This window comes from Thalassophryne amazonica, chromosome 17 (assembly GCF_902500255.1).
Source record: "Thalassophryne amazonica chromosome 17, fThaAma1.1, whole genome shotgun sequence".
NCBI lineage: Eukaryota > Metazoa > Chordata > Actinopteri > Batrachoidiformes > Batrachoididae > Thalassophryne > Thalassophryne amazonica.
Window position 1 is genome coordinate 13586393 of NC_047119.1, and position 25913 is coordinate 13612305.

General features: G+C 39.6%; 1 protein-coding gene across 1 annotated transcript in view; it reads left to right on the top strand.

Annotated features, from left to right (window-relative positions):
- The first annotated feature begins 280 nt into the window (after positions 1-280).
- Positions 281-25913, top strand: part of lamc3 (laminin, gamma 3) — a 334434-nt gene continuing 308801 nt past the window's right edge. Inside the window, 2 exon segments of the mRNA XM_034192005.1 lie at positions 281-871; positions 16519-16823. Of these exon segments, the coding sequence (XP_034047896.1) occupies positions 481-871; positions 16519-16823 (696 nt within the window). The 5' untranslated portion in view covers positions 281-480.

Sequence of the window (25913 nt, forward strand, 5' to 3'; positions counted from 1 at the left end):
GCTTCTGAAAAATAGAGGGACTGTGGACATACACAAATGCACACAGAATTCTTTTTAACTCCAAATGTGAACAATATATTTCATTACGTTTATAAAATATTTTTTTTGACCATACCTACTTGCCACAAAACACAAGTAAGGTGAAAGCACATAGGTTGAAGACTTTGCAATTATCAGGACAAAAAAGTGAAACTATGCTTCTTCCACCAAATTCCAACCCCCCACCTCTGTCCCTCCCCTGCCTGTGTCACGTTAGCTCCAGATGAGGGTTGCACAAGCGTCTCCACAAAGAGAGAACACATGTTGCAGACTTAGAGGAAAGATAGGAACAGAAAGGAAAAGAAGCAAAAAAAAAAAAAATCCTTTCATTTTGGAGGTTTTTTCCTGTCTTTTTGGATTAATTCAGAGTTCCTTTGTGTTTGGATCTTTGCATCACGGTGTGACAGTGTGTCGCAAGTGAGATTTATACCAGTTGTAGATATGGAAAGATGTTTTACAAAGAGTCCCCTTCTCCTGGTATTACTTGTCTTTCTCCATCAACACCATCATCACCTCCTTGTTGAGGCAGCAATGGATTCCTGTTACGATGATGAGGGGACCCCAAGCCGTTGTATGCCCAGGTTTGAAAACATCGCCTTCAATCGCACTGTTCTGGCGTCAAATGTTTGTGGGTCACCGCGTGAGGACTACTGTATGCAGACAAGCTCGGCACGCTTGTGCCATATCTGTGATATTTCAGACCCAGACTTCAGCCACAATTCCAGCTTCCTTACAGACTTTCACATGGACAGCGAACCAACGTGGTGGCAGAGCCAATCCATGTATTACGGGATCCAACACCCCAACTCTATCAACCTCACCCTCCACTTGGGTAAGACCTCAGAAGCACCACCAACACTTAAGTGTGAGAGCTGGGATGGCAATCCTGAGGCACCTGCACACTGGATCATGCCATCGCATGGCCAGAATGTGGTACCTGTCATTCCCTCACAATGCAAGTACTATGCCGCACTGGAGCCTTTTCTGTGTAACTACTGGCTTGATATAAAGTCATTCCAGTGGTGCTCAAGAATTCTCCGAAGAGAACATCCGACTGTTGCCTTCGGTCTCTGGTTAGCGGTTAGTAGACATGCAAAATGTGTTGGGTAGGGATAGAAACAATTGCTTTAATTGTTTGTGAGACCAATGTTTTTTCATACCTGGTCTAGATTTTTGTTCTAGGTATATTCAAAAATATAATGCAGTGCTAAAATACCCTCGGTTGTATGAGCATTGTGTTCTTTAAAATTTGCATTTGTTTAATTAATTTATTAAGATCCTATTGTTTTACATACAATTTGTGCATGTTCAGATCAAATCAGCATTTCTTCATGTTGTGCAAATCAATGAATATTTGTAGATCACCCTCTGTGCATTTGCAGTTATTAATGAGTCACATTTAACTTCATAGTAAGTTAGATTTGAGTTAGCAAAAATTAGCGTGCAAGCTAACGTCCGCAAAAAACATCTTGTAAATGACTCCAGAGGTGTTATCCAGTTACAAAAACAGCGTTTTCAGTTTTAGAAGTTTTTATTTCTCGCTAGCTTTTACATAATATACCAGAAACAAAGCTGTTAGCAAGTAGCTACACCAGGAAGTGATGTTACCATGCTGACATCTGAGAAATGTCTTGTAAATACACTCAACAAAAATATAAACGCAACACTTTTGGTTTTGCTCCCATTTTGTATGAGATGAACTCAAAGATCTAAAACTTTTTCCACATACACAATATCACCATTTCCCTCAAATATTGTTCACAAACCAGTCTAAATCTGTGATAGTGAGCACTTCTCCTTTGCTGTGATAATCCATCCCACCTCACAGGTGTGCCATATCAAGATGCTGATTAGACACCATGATTAGTGCACAGGTGTGCCTTAGACTGCCCACAATAAAAGGCCACTCTGAAAGGTGCAGTTTTATCACACAGCACAATGCCACAGATGTCGCAAGATTTGAGGGAGCGTGCAATTGGCATGCTGACAGCAGGAATGTCAACCAGAGCTGTTGCTCGTGTATTGAATGTTCATTTCTCTACCATAAGCCGTCTCCAAAGGTGTTTCAGAGAATTTGGCAGTACATCCAACCAGCCTCACAACCGCAGACCACGTGTAACCACACCAGCCCAGGACCTCCACATCCAGCATGTTCACCTCCAAGATCGTCTGAGACCAGCCACTCGGACAGCTGCTGAAACAATCGGTTTGCATAACCAAAGAAGTTCTGCACAAACTGTCAGAAACCATCTCAGGGAAGCTCATCTGCATGCTCGTCATCCTCATCGGGGTCTCGACCTGACTCCAGTTCGTCGCCATAACCGACTTGAGTGGGCAAATGCTCACATTCGCTGGCGTTTGGCATGTTGGAGAGGTGTTCTCTTCATGGATGAATCCCGGTTCACACTGTTCAGGGCAGATGGCAGACAGCGTGTGTGGCGTCGTGTGGGTGAGCGGTTTTCTGATGTCAATGTTGTGGATCGAGTGGCCCATGGTGGCGGTGGGGTTATGGTATGGGCAGGCGTCTGTTATGGACGAAGAACACATCTGCATTTTATTGATGGCATTTTGAATGCACAGAGATACCGTGACGAGATCCTGAGGCCCATTGTTGTGCCATACATCCAAGAACATCACCTCATGTTGCAGCAGGATAATGCACGGCCCCATGTTGCAAGGATCTGTACACAATTCTTGGAAGCTGAAAATGTCCCAGTTCTTGCATGGCCGGCATACTCACCGGACATGTCACCCATTGAGCATGTTTGGGATGCTCTGGACCAGCGTATACAACAGCGTGTACCAGTTCCTGCCAATATCCAGCAACTTCGCACAGCCATTGAAGAGGAGTGGACCAACATTCCACAGGCCACAACTGACAACCTGATCAACTCTATGCAAAGGAGATGTGTTGCACTGCATGAGGCAAATGGTGGTCACACCAGATACTGAATGGTATCCCCCCCAGTAAAACAAAACTGCACCTTTCAGAGTGGCCTTTTATTGTGGGCAGTCTAAGGCACACCTGTGCACTAATCATGGTGTCTAATCAGCATCTTGGTATGGCACACCTGTGAGGTGGGATGGATTATCTCAGCAAAGGAGAAGTGCTCACTATCACAGATTTAGACTGGTTTGTGAACAATATTTGAGGGAAATGGTGATATTGTGTATGTGGTAAAAGTTTTAGATCTTTGAGTTCATCTCATACAAAATGGGAGCAAAACCAAAAGTGTTGCATTTATATTTTTGTTGAGTAAGTTCACAGGTGTTATTAGGTTCCAAAAACAGCATTTTCAGTTTTAGAAGTGTTTATTTCTTGCTAGGTTTTACATAATATATGACAAACATGTACATAAACACACAAAATAATGCGGTTTTGAAGAGACCAGCAACACACATCACGGTGCAGCTCTATGATTAGCTGTCACCCGTGTCACTGAAAAACAAAATGGATCAGATTGAAACAGAATGTGACTACATAAGGTAGCTATCTTTGAACTTGTCCAAGGTCTGTGTCCCAAAAATTTTCCCTGTGAATTTCAAGAGTCTGGCAGTAATAGGACTGGACTTATGCTGACCACAGACTGATGGACGAAAAGCCTTCATAATACCCTATGGCTACATTTGATGGCTTCGGATAATAACTTGAGAGCATGCCTATTTGGCTCCTACTTGCTTAGATGGAAAGAAAATGTGACCAACCCACCTCAGTACCACAGATCTGGAATGCCATAGTTCAGTACTTTTATCGGTTTGAGTGCTTTTCCTATTTTCTGCCAACTCCAAGTGTGGCTGTCTGGTGACTCAGTTTAACAGGTGAAAAAGACTCCATTGTTGGAGGCTTTTCATCCATAACAGTGTAGCCTTGTAGGACTTGATGAACACTGTCTTTTGTCTTTGATCTGCAGTGGGGTAAAGTATATAGTCAGACCCTGATTGTGCAAGTTCTCCTACTTAGAAAGATGAGAGAGGTCTGTAATTTTCAGCATAGGTACACTTCAACTATGAGAGACAAAATGAGAAAAAAAAAATCCAGGAAATCACATTGTAGGATTTTTAAAGAATTTAATTGTAAATTATGGTGGAAAATAACTATTTGGTCACCCAGAAACAAGCATGATTTCTGGCTCTCACAGACATGTAACTTCTTCTTTAAAAACCTTTTCTGTCATCCACCTGTTACCTGTATTAATGGCACCTGCTGGAACTCGTTATCTGTATAAAAGACACATGTCCACAGCCTCAAACAATCAGACTCCAAACTCAACCGTGGCCAAGACCAAAGAGCTGTCGAAGGACACCAGGAAGAAAACTGTAGATGTGCACCAGGCTGGGAAGAGTGAGTCGACAACAGTCAAACAGGTTGGTGTAAATAAATCAACTGTGGGAGCAATTGTAAGAAAATGGAAGACATACAAGACCATTGATAATCTCCCTTGATCTGGGGCTCCATGCAAGATGTCATCCCGTGTGGTCAAAATGATCATGAGAACGGTGAACAAAAATCCCAGAAGTACACAGAGGGACCTGATGAATGACCTGCAGAGAGCTTGGACCAAAGTAAAAAAGGCTACACACTACGCAGAGAGGGACTCAAATCCTGCAGTGCCAGGCGTGTCCCCCTGCTTAAGCCAGTACATGTCCAGGCCCATCTGACATTTGCCAGAGAGCATATGGATGATACAGAAGAGGATTGGGAGAATATCATGTGCTCCATATCTACTGTGAAGCATGGGGGTGGAAACATCGTGCTTTGGGGCTGTTTTTCTGCAAAGGGGACAGGACAACTGATCGATGTTAAGGAAAGAATGAATGAGGCCATGTATCGTGAGATTTTAAGCCAAAACCTCCTTCCTTCAGTGACAGCATTGAAGATGCAACGTGGCTGGGTCTTCCGGCATGACAGTGATCCCAAACACACCACTCTGGCAACAAAGGAGTGGCTCTGTAAAAAGCATTTCAAGGTCCTGGAGTGACCAAGCCAGTCTCCAGACATCAACCCCATAGAAAATGTGTTATGGGAGTTGAAAGTCCATGTTGCCCAGTGACAGCCCCAAAACATCACTGCTCTAGAGGAGATCTGCATGGAGGAATGGGCCAAAATACCAGCAACAGTGTGTGAAGACTTACAGGAAACATTTGACCTCTGTCATTGCCATCAAAGATTATGTTACAAAGTATTGAGCTGAACTTTTGTTATTGACCAAATACTTATTTTCCACCATAATTTACAAATAAATTCTTTAAAAATCCTACAATGTAATTTCCTGGATTTTTTTTTTTTTTCTCATTTTGTCTCTCATAGTTGAAGTGTACCTATGATGGAAATTACAGACCTCTCTCATCTTTCTAAGTAGGAGAACTTGCACAATCAGGGACTGACTAAATGCTTTTTTACCCCACTGTATGTAGTGTGTGATCTTTATATATTGATATCATCCCCCACCCACTTGAATCTTTCAAACACCAAATCATTCTTAACAATATTCACAGCACAACCTTTGTATAATCAAATAAAGCATTATATATTTTCAAAGTTAAGCATTTTCAGTTGCTCAAGGGTGTGATTGTTGTTTTTAATTTTTTTTTATTTCACCAGCACTCCAGTCTGCCTTTGGGAAAAAAAAAGACAATTTGCATGTTTTCCCTCAATTTTTAATGTAATAAGTAATTTAACACCTGCAGAAAAAGTCACAAGTTGGGTCAGATAAGAAAAACACACCACACTAAAAGGTTTTCCAGTTATTTACAAAAACACATTTTGAAATATAGTTTTTTAACGAGGAAGTAAATTTCATTAACCCCCCCCCCCCCAACACACGCACACACACACCATGACCACCACTAACCACAACAACAAAACCTGGGTACAGTCACTGTTTCATAGTCAGAATCTTGTCAGCAACAGAAGTTACATGGAATTATAGATATTTTTTTTTCCTTTCTTTCATTTATACATACTATACTCAATGGCATCTTGTGCTCCTCAACACTATTGAATAGACTGCTTAGTGCAGATATCAGTTGAATGGAATACTGATGTCAGTTAATGTCACACTGTCCCATTACCAAAATGTTAGAGATTACCCCTTGCAAATCAGCCGCTTTCCAGACCCCCAGCATATTGAATATACAGTATAAATGGTCATTTTGGCGATACAATTTTAATGCAGTTAATGCCTGGAGCAGTCATAGACTCATCTCTATGAACAAAGTGGTTTAGGATGGTTTGAGGGATGAGTTATACCGTGTTTACACCGACCGCTATGTGGAAGCTCCTTTCAGAGTGCAATATGTGGACTTTTTTTTTTTTTTTCTTGTGTACAGCAGTGATTGATTTAATAGATAAGGTGTATTTTGTAGTATATTTAATATATCAGTCAATAGTTTAGTGATACAATTTCAATTTAGTTGATGCCCAGAGCGGGTATAAACTACACACTTTCCAAAGAGAGCTTAAGTTATTTTAAGGCAAAGTGACAGCGCGGTAACGCCACAGCACAGGAGCTCACTTAGGAGCTGTATTACTTGAATGAACAGTGTATTGCCTTTCATGTACACCCCACTGCCACCAAAATGAGACAAAGACCAAAACCTTCAACAGCTGCAGCTATGAAAAAAAAATTTCTATTGTACTTTTTGTCTCCAAACGTAATGTGGCTTTAATGTGGTTTTCAAATCAAATTCTTGTATTTTGCGATCAACATATGTCCACCTTGGCCTTTTCGTAACCCACTGTGTATTCAGAAAAAAAATGCTTACCTCTCAATAAGACTGAATCATATGAGCGAAGCGACGCGCCGTGGCGTGAAGCTTGCTTATGGTACAGAGAGTCCCAAACAGGAAGTGCCAAATTTTGAGTCCACAGTGAAACAGGAAATGTCAAATGTCAAACACTTCCTGGATTGACAGATGAGATCTCATGGAATCTTGAGGGAACTCAGTGGCAAGTTTACACTGAAACAGGAAGTGCCAAATTTTGAGTCCACAGTGAAACAGGAAATGTCAAATGTCAAACACTTCCTGGATTGACAGATGAGATCTCATGGAATCTTGTGGGAACTCAGTGGCAAGTTTACACTGAAACAGGAAGTGCCTAATTTTGAGTCCACAGTGAAACAGGAAATGTCAAATGTCAAACACTTCCTGGATTGACAGATGAGATTTCATGGAATCTTGAGGGAACTCAGTGGCAAGTTTACACTGAAACAGGAAGTGCCAAATTTTGAGTCCACAGTGAAACAGGAAATGTCAAATGTCAAACACTTCCTGGCATGGGTGGAGCTAGAGCGGAGGCCAGGGTTGCACTGGAGTCCCCTGAAATCTGATTGGACACAGATGATTGACATGTCACAGCACCGCACGTCTGGTTGAAAAGAGCTGAATCAGTGAGTCATATTGACTGCTAGGTTCCTCCTGTCCAGGGAATCCTGGCCAGGATGGGCAGCAGCAAATACAAAGCACAGCTACACATTTACACAAACACAAAAAGGCAAATAATAAGATGATAAAAATTAAAATTACAAGCATATTTTTAAAAAAAGTGCATGTTATGGAGTTGGCTTCAAGTGTTCTCTTTGGTTTTAAAAGCACTTAGTGAAATTAACACTGCTAATTTCCACTCCTCTTGCAACTTATTCTTAGCAAAAGGTGCAGAGTGGACAAAAGCATGGAACAGAAAGCAAAAAGTAATCTTGTGAGCAGAAAGAGTGAGGACCCTTTAAGAATTTTCTCCTAGCCACAAAAAAGGAAAGGATAAAATCAGTGGTTAGATCCATGATTTGAAGACCATTCTCACACTGTGCTGGGCTTCACTGCTGTTTGACTGAGACTCGCTATAAAAAAAAAAAAAAAAACTTTCCTCCTCAAAATATTATCTTTGGAAAATCTGTCCAGCAAATAAGCAACACTAGTCATTTTAGTACATCCTCTTAAAACACTGACTGTGAATACGTCAAAATGGTTAAAGTCTATGTCCACCACAAAAAACACTGATTTCATGAAATTAGTGTTTTTTGTGTACTTTTCCCTATTCATTTCAATAGAGGCCCTCAAGTGGGCGTTACCATAGATGATGTCATCAAAGTCGAGTTTTATGACATTCATGCTTCTGAGCATTCATCAACAGCAGGTGAAATCAGACTAAATTGCCCATTTTTGACTTAATTTTTCAGGGGGTATGGCACCAAAAATAAAGTGCAATACATCAGCATCTTCATAACTCTTTATTTAGAATAGTCAGATCATTTGGCATTGTATTTACGAGTGAAACGCACTTTAAGTCACTCATACAATAGACAATAAGCCTGATTTACTAAGCTCCCATAAAAGGAATACTAGATTGCATCGGCATTCTAAAAGTTGGGTTAGTGAATATCTTTAGGATGATTTACTAAGAATAGGCATGCAAATGACAGCAGGTGGTAACAAGATGTAGACGGCAGTAATTAAATGAGGATTTTGACTGTGTTAATGACCAAAAGCACAAAATGAACTTCAATCATCCACTTGCAGGAATGCACAAAATAAGTTCAGCATCATAAGATTATTTTGATTTTACTCATTTAAGTTACCCTACTGTAAATAGACTCAGTGTCTCTTTCTTTTGTCTGTATTTGAGATGTTTGGACTGAGGATATATCCCATTGACACAACGGATAAGCAGCTCACCAGGCGGGCCAAGTAATAAAAAATATTCTGATAAATTGCATGTGGATCATGGGTGAATGAAAGAAGCCTGCCACAGAGGTGCCAACTGGGACAAAGGGGTGTAACTAAAGGTGCATATGTTGCCGGCTGATACAATATTGTGCTGTATAGGTGGCGGCACCTGCCATCTTCCGGTGTGGGTCCGGAGCTGTAGCGAGAGGTTTCTCATCAGTGTAGTCTTATGTCTGTGTGATTGGGACATCAATAGACCATTCGCAGTTTAGAATAATTGTAATAATGATCGATGCTCTGGCTTCCTCCCACATCCAAAGACATGCAGGTTAGGTGAACTGGGAACTTTAAATTGTCCTTAGGTGTGCGTGAGGTTGTGAAAGTATATGTCTGTCTATATGTGGCCCTGCAACAAACTGGCATCCTGTCCATCCAGGGTGTACCCTGCCTCACCCTATGACTGCTGGGATAGGCTCCAACCCCCCACAACCCAATCTTGGATAAGCGGTTGATGAGGATTGTGTAAGTAATAATGATCAAAATGGAATCGGGTAGAAGATTTATTTTTAGCAGTGTGTTTGGATGATGCTGTGATCGACGCATCTCTGCTGTGAATGAGTACTGTTTTAATTATAAATAACTCAATATAAATTTTCTTTATGGTGATTTCTATGTTAAAGATTAATGAATGAAAATAAAGAAATGCATACTCCAAACAGCTCACAGGGAATGACTTTGATTCAGATTTATGTGAATCTGCAGTTCCACAGCAGTAAATAGCTTGATGTTAAATGACCAATATACAGACACAATTATGAGCACCTTACATTACTTTTGGGCTTGATTAAATCCCATTGTGTGTGGAAAAATAAAGATATTTAAATCTTCTCCTCTCAGCATTTTGCACACTCAGGTAGACACACTTATGACACACTTATGAATACAGGTGATTCCTCAGTTTGTTTGTTTTTTTATTATTATTATTTTTCATAAATTTTCAAAAGTTTCAAAAAACTTTTTTTCATGTTGTCATTATGGGGTGTTATAAGTAGAAGTTTGAGGGAAAAATTTATTTCCTCCATTTTGGAATAAGGTTGTAACATAAAATGTGGAAAAAGTGAAATGCTGTAAATACCGTCCAGATGCACTGTATAATCTAAATAACAATTTCATAGGAAAAGTGCACACTAAGAAAAAGTTCTGTGACCTGCTCACTTCTTCTTTACCATTCTATTTATCTATCTTGATTTCATACTTTAGACAGGGTATATGGCTTTTCTTCTCTAAAGACTCTGGATTTTTTCATAATTTAGTTATTCCCTTGAAAGCAAGAAGTGCTTCACTCATATAATAATAATGATCAACACTGATAACATATGGCAAACGGAACCTTTTTATGCACATTTGGCTTCTCTTTCAATGACGGTGCGTTTGCTGCAGACACACGTTCTGCATTGTCCGGGTGATTTGTTATTCCTCAAAACATTCCCAACACCCACATGTCTGCATCTGAGACTAAACAGACCTTTGCTCTTTCTACACCACTTGCTAAAATGTGCCGTTTCAACTGCCTTCTGCATGAACTGAGCACGTCTGAAAGAAGTAATCTTATGTTTTCACAAAATACATTTTTCGGTAAGTAAGCGAATATTCCAAAAGCCATACATCCGGAAAGTCTTTGGTCTGTGATCCAGCTGGGGTTCCTGTGGGGGGGGTGTCTTCAACTTTGAACATTTTCTTTTGCCTCTCCAAACAAAACAAGCCCTGTCTGAAGGGAATATAGACAAATGCAAGGATGATAAACACGGCAGTAGGATGGAGAGACGCGTTGCAGCCAGGTCAGAGCGGGTCCGCAGAGGGGAGCAAAGAAGGAGGGGGGAGTCGAGCTGCTTCACAAGGAGTAAACAAAACATAATGAGGAGCAAGCAAGGAAGGGGGGAAGAAAAAATAAATGCCAGGTGGTTTGCTGCTCAGGAATCGGGGTCAGATTTTTCCCCACACACACATAAACACACTCTCTGATGCCTGCAGCTGGTTCTCATTCTCCAGTGTCAAAAAAAGCAACATCCTGCCTGAGATGTAAAACAAAGATAAAAGTCTGAAGCAGTGAGCGTGACCATCTCACATACGGGTCATTTCGTCTTTGCACGTGAGACTTGTCGCTTCAACTAATTCTTAAAATTTGCGCGATCGGAAGATATAAATTCACTTGTCATCATTTGTGATGATCAGGAAATAACTTTTAGTAAATGGGGGCTATAAATATTTGGTCGGCAGCACTCACAGGGAGTTTCGGAGGATCACGTAAGAGCACCAGTTGTGTTAAAACGAGAAGGATGAGTTAGAATATCAGCCGAGACGTCTGGGTTTTGAGCCATATGAGTCCCGTGAGGATTAAAAAAACGATGACAAAACGACAACAAAAAAAAAATCTAATTTGATGTCATGGACTTCTTGATTGGAAAAGCAACCAGCCACACTGGACTATTTATACACTCTTTCAGTTGGAGAGACTCAAATAGTGGCACTTTAAAAACAAAAGAACTTCAAACTGAGTTGTTCTAACTGTGAAAATGAAGATGTGAAGGCCATCTGTGGACAGATTCTAACACCGTGTGTGTGTGTGTGTGTGTGTGTGTGTGTGTGTGTGTGTGTGTGTGTGTGTGTGTGTGTGTGTGTGTGTGTGTGTGTGTGTGTGTGTGTGTGTGTTTTCCCCTTGTCCATTCTAAGACTTGGACAGAGAATACGAGGTCTGTCCATAAAGTATCGTACCTTGTTATTTTTTTTTTAAACTATATGGATTTGATTCATATGTTTTCACATCAGACAAGCTTGAACCCTCGTGCGCATGCGTGAGTTTTTCCACGTCTGTCGGTGACGTCATTCGCCTGTGAGCATGCCTTGTGGAAGGAGTGGTCCCGCCCCGTCGTCGGATTTTCATTGTCTGGAAATTGCGGAATGATTTGGGGTTTTTTTCCATCAGAATTTTTTCAGAATTTTTTCAGAAGCTGTTAGAGACTGGCACCTGGAAACCCTTCGAAAAATTTATCTGGCTTTCGGTGAAAATTTTACGGGCTTCACAGAGAATAAGGACTATTACTACAGCTTTAAGGACAGCCCACAATGGCGCTCGGCGCCGCGCTCCGAGCTGCGATGACAGGCACGAACCACCGGATTATTTCTAAACAGATGGCTGTGTGGAGCTGGGACCGTCGTGTGCACTTTCTCTGGTTATCACAAGAGCTGGACATCAACCATTTTCCGGCAGATTTCACTTTTAACAAGAGATTTTGTCGTGGAAAGCCGCGCGGAGACTTTGTGCGTCACAACCGATTCGCTGTTCGAGCGAGACAAAGAACGCCTCCGTTTCGGCGTGTCAGAGGACAGGTTCGGACAGGCATAATCCGGTGGTTCGTGCCTGTCGTCGCGGCTCGGAGCGCGGCGAGCCGAGCGCCATTGTGGGCCGTCCTTAAAGCTGTAGTAATAGTCCTTATTCTCTGTGAAGCCCGTAAAATTTTCACCGAAAGCCAGATAAATTTTTCGAATGGTTTCCAGGTGCCAGTCTCTAACAGCTTCTGAAAAAATTCTGATGGAAAAAAACCCCAAATCATTCCGCCATTTCCAGACAATGAAAATCAGACAAAACGAAAATCCCACGCATGCGCACGAGGGTTCAAGCTTGTCTGACGTGAAGACACATGAATCAAATCCATATAGTTTAAAAAAAACTAAAAAAGTACGATACTTTATGGACAGACCTTGTATTGTAATCTAGCCCACGTTGTCTGTCTGTATGTCTTGACAAGTGATGCCAAAACTATTGCATTCAACTGACAGTGAAGGTGTCACTGTGTCCTCTTCCTGAATGAATGAATAAATGAATGAATGAGTGAATTTATTCAGCACACTGACCCAACAAAAAAACTCATTGACTCATTAACAAAAAACTCATAAATAGGACAATCTAACAGTGAACCTGTGTGACCAAAAGGGTTTTGGCAGAAGCAAAAGCTTATAAATGTCCTCCCCTTTTATCATAAAAGTAAAATGTATACACACATTTTATATATATATATATATATATATATATATATATATATATATATATATATATATATATATATATATACACTCACAACAGCAAATGCCAAGCACAAACTGTATAAATTAATCAATAAACAACTAGAAACACTCGTAGAGTGCAAACCTCCGCCAAGGCCATAGGCCAAGGTCACTGATGTCACATGGAATACCCTTTGGCAAAGAGACTTATTCCACGTCATTTCACGCATCTACCGTCATGTTTCAGATTCAGTGGTTAAACCCTTAGATCTTCAGCAAATGTTTTTATAAAGAGAAACTGCATGAACTACACAAGTTTTTTTTATTTTCTAATAAGTTTATTCAATGAGGAGAAACAAATGCTAAATTATTGTTGTGTTATAACTTAATTTTTGTTCAGCCTTTGTGACCCGTCTTCATGAAGTTAGATGCAAAAATGTTGAAATTGGCCCTATCCTGCAATGATAAAGAAGCCTTAAAAAATTACTGGTTCCGGCTTGTGTTCCGGATCATTACCAAAATTTAATGACTTCTAAGTTAGGCCAAGATACAACCCTGGTAAAAATTTTATTGAAATCCGTTGAGGATTTTTTGAGTAATCCTGCTAACAAACCAACCAACAAACAAGCGGACGCGACCGAAAACATAACCTCGTAAGCAGAGGTAACAAAAATTCTGAACACAACCACAAAAAACAATCGTGCACAATCCCCAAAAATCTGATCAAGCTGATTTCCTTTAAAATCATCTTGATCCGATTTCATGTACTTTATACAATCTAGTGGGTTTTGTAAGGTAAGGTTGCTATGTTCTGGAGCCATGTTCCCCAATCCAAATTTTCCATGTCTCTGCACATAATCACCCAAAAATGTCTGGCTCACCACACTTGACTGAGCTCAGGTCTGTGTTGATCAGGAACTAATGGAAAACATGCAGTACTTTTGGTCACAACGATAAGGATTGGGAAACTGTTCAAGAGGATTATTTTTTGAAAGATCGCACAGCAGGTTGCTCAGCAGGATAGGAACTGGGCAACCTATATCTCGACCTGAGTTCATTTGCCAGTTATGATCCCTGACTAGGTCCTTCAACAAGACACTTCATCTGCCTCGTCTCAGTCAACACAGCTGGAAATCCATCATTGCTCGCGGCCGGCCGTATGGCTTCGATGTGCCAGAGTGGTCCATGTCATATGGTAAGGTTCTGTACTTTAGTCTTGGCCCAACACACCAGCCACAGTAGTGATCAGATATTTAGCTGTGATCTGGGACTCTGTGTGTGGATGGTTGCGTGTTTGTGGCCGTCACCACAACTTGGTTTTGGGTGTTCTCAAAGGGATCAAGACTCTGGCGTCCTAGATTAGGGTTTGGATGCTCACTAATTAGACAGACTGTTGCTGTCAGTGTTTGTTCATGTGTGGTTGTTTGTCCTGGTATGCTGTATGGTTGGGGCCCTGTCTCCTCTGTCTTCACCACTTGTCTTTCGTTCTTGTCTGTCTTTGTGTTGTTTTGGTGGTCGTCCCTTCCTGACAGAAGTTGTCGGTTGGCTTTGAGTAGGAGGTTGTAGGCCGATCGGGAAGGGCTGATGGGGTTCACACATGCACACCACATTCACTCACACACTACATACCTTCTGTCTTGCAAGAATAAATTGCATATATGTGTATTAATGTTCATAAATGGTTCTGCCAATGTGCCATTTACCATTACTATATATGCAGACAGGGGGAGAAAAAAAAACAGCTGGAAATGGTGTTGGCCATGAGTGGAGAAGTAACCTGCAATGGACTAGTGTCCTGTACAGAGTGAGCTGTAGACTCTCATCTGCTTCACTCTACAGCATCCAGGGATAAGCAACGGACCTTGAGGCCGATATAGGACATTTTCTTATTCAAGCAAAAGACCACTTGGCTTTTTTAGTTCCACTCCCCTGTAATTCCCTTAAATTGTTTGAACATTTTGTCCTCCAATATCAGAAATAATGTCATAAATCATAAAACAATTCATAATCAATTAATTCATCAGGAACTGATTGGTCGGAAAAGGGCATTAAACTATTGGAGTTGCAGAACTGACATAAGTATCTCTGAACTCTGCGCAGTTGTACCTGGTTTCTGTTGTTGTGTTACTTCTATTACTTATAATATGATAGCTTGGAACCACTTTTCCTAACTGTGAATATATAAAGTACGCTCTGTTGTGAACCGGAATAAAGCACAAATCATAAGACAGACAGTATGTATAAAAATATGCAAATATCCATTGCAATTAGTCTGCATTTCATCACAGGAGATCTAACACATGCTTCATCTTCTGCCTCTTTTATGTTTTCGCCTCAGTCCCAGTGGGGTTAAACTCACCTCACGCAGGGATTAAATGAAAGCTAAATGATCTTATAGGGCTCCTGAAGGAGAGAAACCATTAGATAGGTACAGAGACGAGAGATCTGACTGAGCGCAGAAAAGCAACAGATGTCATTATGTCATTTTTAGAGCCTGAATGATAATTTTGACCAATATGAGTCTTTCACGAACATATCGGTATCGGCATTATTTTCGACTATTCAATTCAATTTATTTATAAAGTGCACAACATAAGAGGCATCTTATCACAGTGCTTTACAAGGGTCAGGTCTATCCTTACCAACCACCGTGAGAGAGCACATAGGCAATAGCATTAAGAAAAAAAACCTCTGCGTGTCAGTGTCCTTGAACAAGAGATTAATCACAAAGTTGCTCACAGAAAATTTGTGGGAAAGTTGGAGTGACAAAAAAACTGGGCGTAAAAACCAATTGGTTAAACTGAAAAAGCACCTGCCGAAAGATTCCGCTTGAAGAGCAAAAAAAAAAAAAAAAAATTATAAGTAATAACCTTTTTCTATATTAACTCTTTAACTTGGGATTTTTGTGCATTGTTGCAGTGTACTTTTTATTGCTGATATCGATTATTTAATTATTGGAGTTTATTTTGTTCACTGCTTTGATTCCTTGGAAAACCCTATGCAAATAGTTATTATTAGTAGTAATAAACATGATTTTTTTGATGTTTAAATTGCACCTAAGTATCAATTGCAGGACCTCACAAACTGTATGAAAGGGTTGCATCTAACCAATGTTTTTGATACGACACACAGCAATAGTTTGCTGCATAGTTCTCAGTACTAGCTCTCATCAAAAGTATATTTTTTGAATCATCTGTGTTGGATTACCAGAGAATAGAAGCACTTTATTGAGCTACCCTGACAATTCAACAGGCCGTTACACTGATGCTGAGTACAGTGTAAGTGGAGCCAGTAGATTGGATGTCTTTTGCAACCTACCGATAGCGTTTTATGTTTTGTTTTGCTTTTTGCCTCCATTTGAACCCAGCAGATGGATCTCAGAAAAGCTGTATTCCACAATGAAGCTGGCCTAACAGACACCCCCCCATTGATTTGAGACAACCTTATTCTTACAGTGTTTTTTAAATGATTATTTTTTTCGACCATTGCATCGCTTCTGGGCTCATTATCATCCAGAGTAATGAGATCATAATCCTTGGTATTACTCTAGTCCTGCAGGAATGACTTTCATTTAGCCTGCATTGGCAAATTAAACCACTGAGCCCTTGTTTTTGTTTGCTTTGTATATAATACAATTATGTCTTCTCTTTTTTCACTCCTGGGTTCTAACGTGTCACCACTGATGTAACTGTAACTACAACTACTCAAACAGTATTTCTGGCTTAGTAAAAGGTAACCATATATGTTCCACAGGGAAGGCCTTTGAGATCACGTACATTCGACTGAAATTCTACACTAGTCGACCGGAGAGTTTTGCCATCTACAAGCGTACGGAGAAGGGAGGACCCTGGTTACCCTACCAGTATTACAGTGCCTCTTGTAAGAAGACCTATGGGACGGATGCTGGGGGATACATCCAACGAGGGCAGGAGGAGAGGACTGCTTTGTGCTCCAAAGAGTTCAGCGACATCTCTCCCCTCACTGGAGGCAACGTGGCGTTCTCCACCCTGGAAGGGCGGCCCAGTGCCTACAACTTTGATCAAAGCCTTGTGCTGCAGGTAAGGGGATTTTTCTTTAAATTTATTTTAAGAAATGTCTGTTAGTATGCGTTATGACTAGGATGGGTTTTTTTTGTTTGTTTTGTTTTCTCTACCTGTTACTAGGTTGACTCAAAAGGTTTTCAGACACTTTCCACAAGTTTTGATGAAGCAAGTTAGGAAGAAGAACCTATTATATTTTGGTGCTGATCAGGGTCCAAATGTGAATTTATTAATTTGGTGCACAAGCAACAAGTAAAATTTTGCACCGAGACTCATATAAGTATGAGATATACATATGGAAGAGATTTAAGTGACTTGTTGCTAGAAATAGGAGTATACACTTCTTCAAGAGTATAACTTGCGCCTGTGAAAAAATGCCTCTAAAAGAGGAAAAATACATATATAAGCCACACATTTTTTTGTGTTATGAAATCTTTAATTTGTGAATTTTGTGCATTGTTGCAGTGTATATTTTTATTACTGGCATTTATTGCGTTAGTGCTTTGATTCTTGGGAATGTTCTCTATAAATACAACCCCAATTCCAGTGAAGTTGGGACATTGTGTAAAATGTAAATTAAAACCAAAATACAATGATTTGCAAATCCTCTTCAACCTATATTCAATTGAATACACCGCAAAGACAAGATATTTAATGTTTAAACTGATAAACTTTATTGTTTTTGTGCAGATATTTGCACAAAAATCCCCAAATTCCTTGCAATTGAACGTTGAGAAACATTATTCTTAAACTGTTGGACTTTTTTCAGGCAGTTGTTCACAAAGTGATGATCCTCACCCCATCTTTGCTTGTGAAAGGTTGGGGATGCTCCTTTTATACCCAATCATGACACTCACCTGTTTCCAATTAGGTGTTGTTTGAGCATTCAACAACTTTCCCAGTCTTGTGTTGCCCTGTCCCAACTTTTTTGAAACATGTTGCAGGGATCCATTTCAAAATGAGCAAATATTTCCTCAAAAACAATATAGATTATCAGTTTGAACATTAAATACGTATATTGTCTTTGTGGTGTATTCAATTGAATACAGTTTGAAGAGGATTTGCAAATCATTGTATTCTGTTTTTATTTACATTTTACACAACATCCCAACTTCATTATAATTGGGGTTGTGGTAACTATAAATACAATTATTAATAACAAACTTGTGAATTTTCTGTATATAATCCACACCTGAGTATAAGTTGCAGGTCCTCCCAAACTAGTTAAAACGCTTATACTCTGATAAATACATTCATATTGTGTGGTTTCTTGAGCCTTGAAGAAGTAACCTTCTGGTTGGTAGCATGTTCACTTTTACACATTAACTCATATGACGTCTATAAACTTACTTTCACTTCATCCTTTGCAGAACTATTAATCATTTCACCAGGCTTTTGCCATATTCCTTTGCATTATTTTGTTAACACTTGGACACATGTGCACACAGGGTTAGAAGCAATACCCCCCACACCTTCTCCTCCTGGTCAGAGGTATCTTAAATAACTCATTAGAGCTGCACCTGTTAATCCATTATTAATCAACAATTATTTTGATAGTAGTCAATCACTGAGTCTTTTATATATATATCCAGCTTCTTAAATGTTAGTATTTTCTGGTTTATTATACTAGTTCCTGCCCTCAGACAGATTGGCATCCTGTCCAGTGGGTGCCCTGCCTCACACCCTATGACTGCTGGGATAGGCTCCAGTGCCCCGTGACCCATAATTGGAGTAATTGGGTGTTGGAAATGGATGGATTTTGCTAGTTCCTTTATTCCATCCTGTCAATAAATTGGATATCTCAGGGCTGTGGACAAAAAAGTTACATCTGACACCATCATCCCGGGCTCTGGATAACAATGACCGACAATTTATCATTTGTACCAAGCAACTAATTGATCAATTCGTCAATTACTTTCTCGATTAAAATTAATGATTAAAATATGTTTGTTGTAGCCCTATACCTCATATGATAAATACTTTTTGTTTTTTCCCTGACATTGAATTTTAAGTCATTGACAAAGATCCGTAATTACTGATTCCCATGTTGGTTCCAGGATGTTTCCCAGCGGCATCCTGTTCTCATGAAATGTTCAAAATATACATATAATGCACAATAATTCATATATAACCCACATGATAAGCAGCTGTAAAGGCGGCGATCATGTCGCTAACAGAAAAAAAGATGGTGGATTTATGACCAAAAAACTCCAAACTTGAAACATAAATGCTGATTTTGAACAATTATTACAAAATATGTTTTGCACATGGGCATGGCTAATGATATGATTATGCATAAAATATAACGCATGACTTTTCATAATATCAAATGAACTGCTTAATGACGATATGTAGGATTATGACACCATGAAGAGCTTTATTACTGACATCAACACACAAGGCCTATGGCATCACTACATGCATGTAAATCCATATAAATTCATAATTTTGTGCAAAATAGATACAGTTTACCAAGACATCTAATGTCACAACTGTCTCAAAAATCCATCCGCAACTCATTTCCACACTTACAAAAACAAACATACAGTAAACACACAAATACACTCATGCATGCCTTCGGGCCATTTTAATTATTTATTTATATATATATTTTTTTATTTGCTGAATATTCAATGTTATATTTAGCTCATATTAATATTGATGAAGCTTTGAAAGGGTCATGCTGAATTAATGGAGACCTCTTGAGGAAGTCTGGGTAGGATGGGCACAGTAAAGCACAGCTGAAAATGAGTAAATAAAGCCCTTATTGCAGCCACTCCTTCCTTTGATAGAAGTCTGATTATGTGCATCTTTTTATGCTAGAGTTGCTGCTTCTAATGAAATGCTTGAAAAATCCGAGCTTTCATTAATTATTGAATAAACTTGCTTTAATGTGCATAAAAGATGTCTATATCTGCCTTAAGATGAAAAAGAAATTGTATGCAACTATGGACCTCAAGCAGCAGTAAATGAAAAGCAATAACCTATAATGGGCCAATGTGTTATAGTACGATTGCATAAAGGAATATTACATTATGATGTTTAATAATTCCTCTCTTCGGGTTTGCCCACACACCGTCGCTCAAGCAAAAAAGCTGATGTGGGTCTCTGCCTGCATTGCTGTGTCAGTGTTACGTTCCTTCAGTGGAATTGCATACCTTCTTATTTCATATCCTTTCTATATGTGCCTCAGGCAAAGAAGCAAAAACAGAAATGGAGCGTACCGGGCAGAAATAAAACAACCGCCAAAATTGTGGAGGCTGTCATGGGTTGGGACATGATATATCAACTCATTTTATAATGAGTTGATATATCAGAAACTTTAAATACTAAAAAAAAAAAAAAAATCTAATACGGCTTGTGATCTGTTGTAAGAAAATACTCAATCCTATACATGTTCTCTCACTACATAATCATTAATATATATTCTTGATATAAGCAAAATCAGCAGTAAACAAAGCATAGAAGCCGCATTACCAGATTGTGTGATCTATTTATCTTTTAAATTAGCAGCTTTAAGCAGTGTTAAAGCAGCATGCCAGGTTCACATTGTTCCATGGATAATCCAGGTGGGATGCAAAAGTGGAAAAATTTGCTCATCACAGGAGTGGAAGCCGCATATTGGCTTTGCGCAAGATCCCGAAGGACGTAGTGAGTGGACTAAATTGATGTTAGAATTATTATTTTTAGTTTTAGCGGTTTTATATCCAAACAAACCCAGCTAAATATTTGATTATGTCTATATTACAGTACAGCTGCATAGATCTGATTTTTCATAATGTGTCATAACATGAAGTAAAGCGCACTGGATCTCATTCTGTGTACCCTGTGTGTTTCATGGCCATTCAAGTTTTGCTTGTCTTTCCATATGAGATATTCCTTAACATCTACATGTAGCAGTACATTTGACTGATGCTGATGTCTCATTTTCCCAAACTAGTGACAGTTGAACTGGATCGGGAATTGTCAAGTTCAATTGTCAGGCTACCATTCGTCTTCTTTAGTTTGTACTATGGGGACTTTTTGTAGTGTCAACCAGAAGTTCATTCTTTCACTTCAATTTAATTATAATTTATTTCATTTATATAGCGCCAAATCACAACAAAGCTGCCTCAAGGCACTTCACATAAGTAAGATCTAACGTTACCAACCGCTAGAGCAAGCACACAGGTGACAGTGGTAAGGAAAAACTCCCCCTGATTATATTGAGGAAGAAACCTCAAGCAGACCAGACTTAAAGGGGTGACCCTCTGCTTAGGCCATTCTAACAAGTACAAGGTTTTGCAGTTTTACAAAGCTGAAGAACCAGAAAACAGGAAATCAAACAACATTATAATATAATGAAGATAAGTCCACACAAGGCATTAGCACCACAGGCAGGGGTCATCCAGCATTCCTCACACAGTCAGTGGGCCTGTTTCCACAACAGGGTCACTTTCAAAAGAAGACTGCAGGATGCAGCACCTGCTTCAGGCTTTGTATCTCGTGATCAGTTCAACCTTTTGCAATTTGGATCCGTGAATCCTGGAATCCTATGTGATGTCATCCATACATCGGACAGAGGAAAAAAAAAGAGCAGACTGACTCAGCCGGAAAAAGCTACACCTAAGGTATAATTCATCAGCAGTAAGTCAACAGGAAAACATAGAAATTATTAAGGTGGTCGCCGGCTGCTAGCCCTAAGCTTCACTATCAGACACCGAATTTTGACAAAGTTGAGGCAGAGACCTGTTTCATTGCAAATAAAATGACTTTAAAAGGATAGGAAGCATATATAGTACCATACTATGCCAGTATACTAACCATATAAGAGGGAGAATAGATGCATCTTAAGTCTAGACTTGACTGTCTCTACAGAATCACTATTTTATCTCCGTAGGGAGATCATTCCACAAAACAGGTGCACGATAAGAGAAGGCTCTGTGGCCCACAGACATTTTATTCACCCTGGGAACCCTAGTCCTGCACTCTGAGAATGCAGAGACCGAGCCGGTACATAGAGTTTGATTAGACCGTGAATAATTTTAGAAGTTAATAACAGAACCTTAAAATCCAGACTCACGGAGACAGGAAGCCAGTGAAGAGATGCCAAAATGGGTACAATGTGGTCGAACTTTCTACTTCCTGTTAAGAGTCTGGCAGCAGCATTTTGAACCATTCTGAAACCTTAATGTTGAACTGTGGTAAACCCAAAAATAGAGCATTGCAGTAGTCTAAACTAGAGGAAATAAATGCATGTATCAGGGTCTCTGCATCAGCCATAAACAGGATGGGACGAATCTTCGTTATGTTTTGCAGGTGGAAGAAAGCAGTCCTTGTAATATCTCTGTGTAAATCAAAGGACAATGTGGGGTCAAAAATCACCCCAAGGTTCCTCACTTTGTCAGTGTGATGTACAGTAGTGTTCAGAATAATAGTAGTGCTATGTGACTAAAAAGATTAATCCAGGTTTTGAGTATATTTCTTATTGTTACATGGGGAAAAAAGGCACCAGTAGATTCAGTAGATTCTCACAAATCCAACAAAACCAAGCATTCATGATATGCACACTCTTAAGGCTATGAAATTGGGCTATTAGTAAAAAAAAAAGTAGAAAAGGGGGTGTTCACAATAATAGTAGCATCTGCTGTTGACGCTACAAACTCAAAACTATTATGTTCAAACTGCTTTTTTAGCAATCCTGTGAATCACTCAACTAATATTTAGTTGTATAACCACAGTTTTTCATGATTTCTTCACATCTGCGAGGCATTAATTTTGTTGGTTTGGAACCAAGATTTTGCTTCTTTACAAGTGTGCTTGGGGTCATTGTCTTGTTGAAACACCCATTTCAAGGGCATACCCTGTTCAGCATAAGGCAACATGACCTCTTCAAGTATGAGGACATAGCCAAACTGATCCATGATACCTGGTATGCGATATATAAGCCCAACACCATAGTAGGAGAAACATGCCCATATCATGATGCTTGCACCACCATGCTTCACTGTCTTCACTGTGAACTGTGGCTTGAATTCAGAGTTTGGGGGTCATCTCACAAACTGTCTGCGGCCCTTGGACCCAAAAAGAACAATTTTACTCTCATCAGTCCACAAAATATTCCTCCATTTCTCTTTAGGCCAGTTGATGTGTTCTTTGGCACATTGTATCCTCTTCTGCACGTCTTTTATTTAACAGAGGGACTTTGCGGAGGATTCTTGCAAATAAATTAGTTCACACAGGCTTCCAACTGTCACAGCACTTACAGGTAACTCCAGACTGTCTTTGATCATCCTGGAGCTGATCACTGGGTGAGCCTTTGTCATTCTGATTATTCTTCTATCCATTTTGATGGTTGTTTTCCGTTTTCTTTTTTTTTTTTTTGTCCATTTTAAAGCATTGGAGATCATTATAGATGAACAGCCTATAATTTTTTGCACCTGCGTATACGTTTCCCCTCTCCAATCAACTTTTTAATCAAACTATGCTTTTCTGCTGAACAATGTCTTGAACGTCCCATTTTCCTCACGCTTTCAAAGAGAAAAGCATGTTCAACATGTGCTGACTTCATCCATACATAGGGGACACCTGATTCACACCTGTTTGTTCCACAAAACTGACAAACTCACTGACTGAATGCCACAGTCCTATTATTGTGAACACCCCCTTTTCATAGCCTTAAGAGTGTGCATATCATGAATGCTTGGTCTTGTTGGATTTGTGAGAATCTACTGAAACTACTGGTACCTTCTTTCCCTTGTAACAATAAGAAATATACTCAAAACCTGGATTACCTTTTTAGTCACATAGCACTACTATTATTCTGAACACTACTGTATGACACACTAGTCTAGGTTAAGTGTTAACTGATCAAACTGATCAACTGTCAATGTCTCACTGGACCAAGAACTATCATTTCGGTCTTGTTGGTCTTGAGTTTAAAAGTAAGAAATTGCTGTCAAAGGACTTTAGGAGATTAAAAGTAGTTATCGGCATGTACAGCTGAATATCAGCATAGCAATGAATGGTACTCCCAAAACACTGCAATATGTGCCCAAGGGGTGCTTATAAAACGGAGAAAAGCACGGGGTGAAGACTGACCCCTTTGGTACCCCATATCTCATGTCACCAAGGTTGGAGGTAGCATTGTTGTACGAGACACAGTGACCATTCATTTTCAATGTTCTAGCCTGTGTATGAAAAACAATACAGCAGCATTAGGCTTCAAAAATGTATAATTACTGTAACCACATCATTAATCAAACTCTGAAAACAAAAAAAAAATATATTGTTTACAATGAGGAAATCCTCATTTATCTCGCTCAAGGTCAGGCAGACTGCTGGAGCTATTTTTTTTATTCCCTACGTCTAGGGCAAAAACCAAATGTGTGCCTACACAGCAGTTATAATACAGACATATTACATGGTATTATTTCTTTCTTTTTTTTTAATGATGGCATATTAAATGGAATCAAGTGGATTATCTTCTGATTTCGGCAGAATGCATCAGAAGGAAGTAATAACAGGTTTTATCTGAGTTTGCAGTGTGAAAATATTAACAATCCAAGAGTATCACGTGTGAAACAAGCCATCCATCTTGGATCGTCTATTGCAGTTGTTTCCAAACCTATTCTGCTGGGACCCCCTTTGTAGATATAACTATATTTACATTTCACATTTACATTTATTGCAGTTATATCGCACCAAATCACAACAAAGCTGCCTCAAGGTGCTTCACACAAGAAAGGTCTAACCTTACTAACCCCCAGAGCAAACACACAGGTGACAGTGGTAAGGAAAAACTCCCTCTGATGATATTGAGGAAGAAACCTAAAGCAGACCAGACTCAAAGAGGTGACCCACTGCTTAGGACTTTCTAACAGTTACAAGGTTTTTACAAAGTTTAACAAAGTTTTATAAAGCTTGGAAAAAAAATAAACAAAACATCAGCTGCAACAACTTCAGGCATGGGATCCCGCTGACAGTACAGCATCCCGCTGTCCACAGAGGCCACTCTCACAAATTTCCCTCCACGCCTCAGACAGAGAGAAGAAAAAGCAGAATCATTAACATTAAATCAACAGGAAAGCAGAGAAAATACTAAGGTGATCGCTGACCGCTAGCCCCAAGTTTCACTAACAGACCCAGAATTTAGATAAACTTGAGGGAGAGACCTGTTCCATTCCTAATGAACTGAATTTAAAAGGACAGGACACATAGTTCCATGCCAGTTTGTTAGCTTGTGAAAGGGAGAATAAATGGCTTAAGTCTACACTTGAAAGTCTCTACAGAATCAGTAGTTATTTATTTATTTATTTAGTTATGTAGTTATTTTAGAAATGTGGGGATGGACAGGTTTTCTGCCTTGATGGATGTCATCTTGGACCCAAGGTGGTTCTGTGGTGTTGTGAATGCAGCACAGCATATGCTGCCAGACTTGACTTGAGTTTGACATTTCAACCCCATAATTGAAGATGTAGTGGTCGTCACAGTTGCTAGCTCAAGTTGTTATTAAGGTTGGTGTTACATTAATGGGTAGGAGACTTGTCTATGGGGTATTACGTAGGTTACACAGTGTTTGTTTGTTTGTTTTTTGATTGATCTGATGCATCAGTTCACTACATCTTCTTTTTCAATTTATTTCAGTTTATTTTCATTTATATAGCACCAAATCACAACACAGTTGCCTCAAGGCGCTTCACACAAGTAAGGTGTAACCTTACTAACCCCCAGAGCAGCAGTGGTAAGGAAAAACTCCCTCTGAGGAAGAAACCTCAAGCAGACCAGACACAAAGGGGTGACCCTCTGCTTGGGCCATGCTACAGACATAAATTACAGAACAATTCACAAAACGAATATACAGGAAATGCTGTTGGTACATAGGACAGGCGGGTCTCCAGCACAAATACCACACCCATCTCTGAATGGAGCTGCACCTTAAACAGAGAGAAAAAACAGAATCAGGCATCAGAAATACAAGAAATACAGTATAATTTGTCAGCATTAAACAAAAAGAAAAACAGGAAATACTAAGGTGATCGTCGGCCACTAGCCCTAAGCTTCACTAAAAGACCCAGAATTTAGGTAAAGTTGAGGCCATGGCACACTCTGTTTCCTAATCAAATTAAT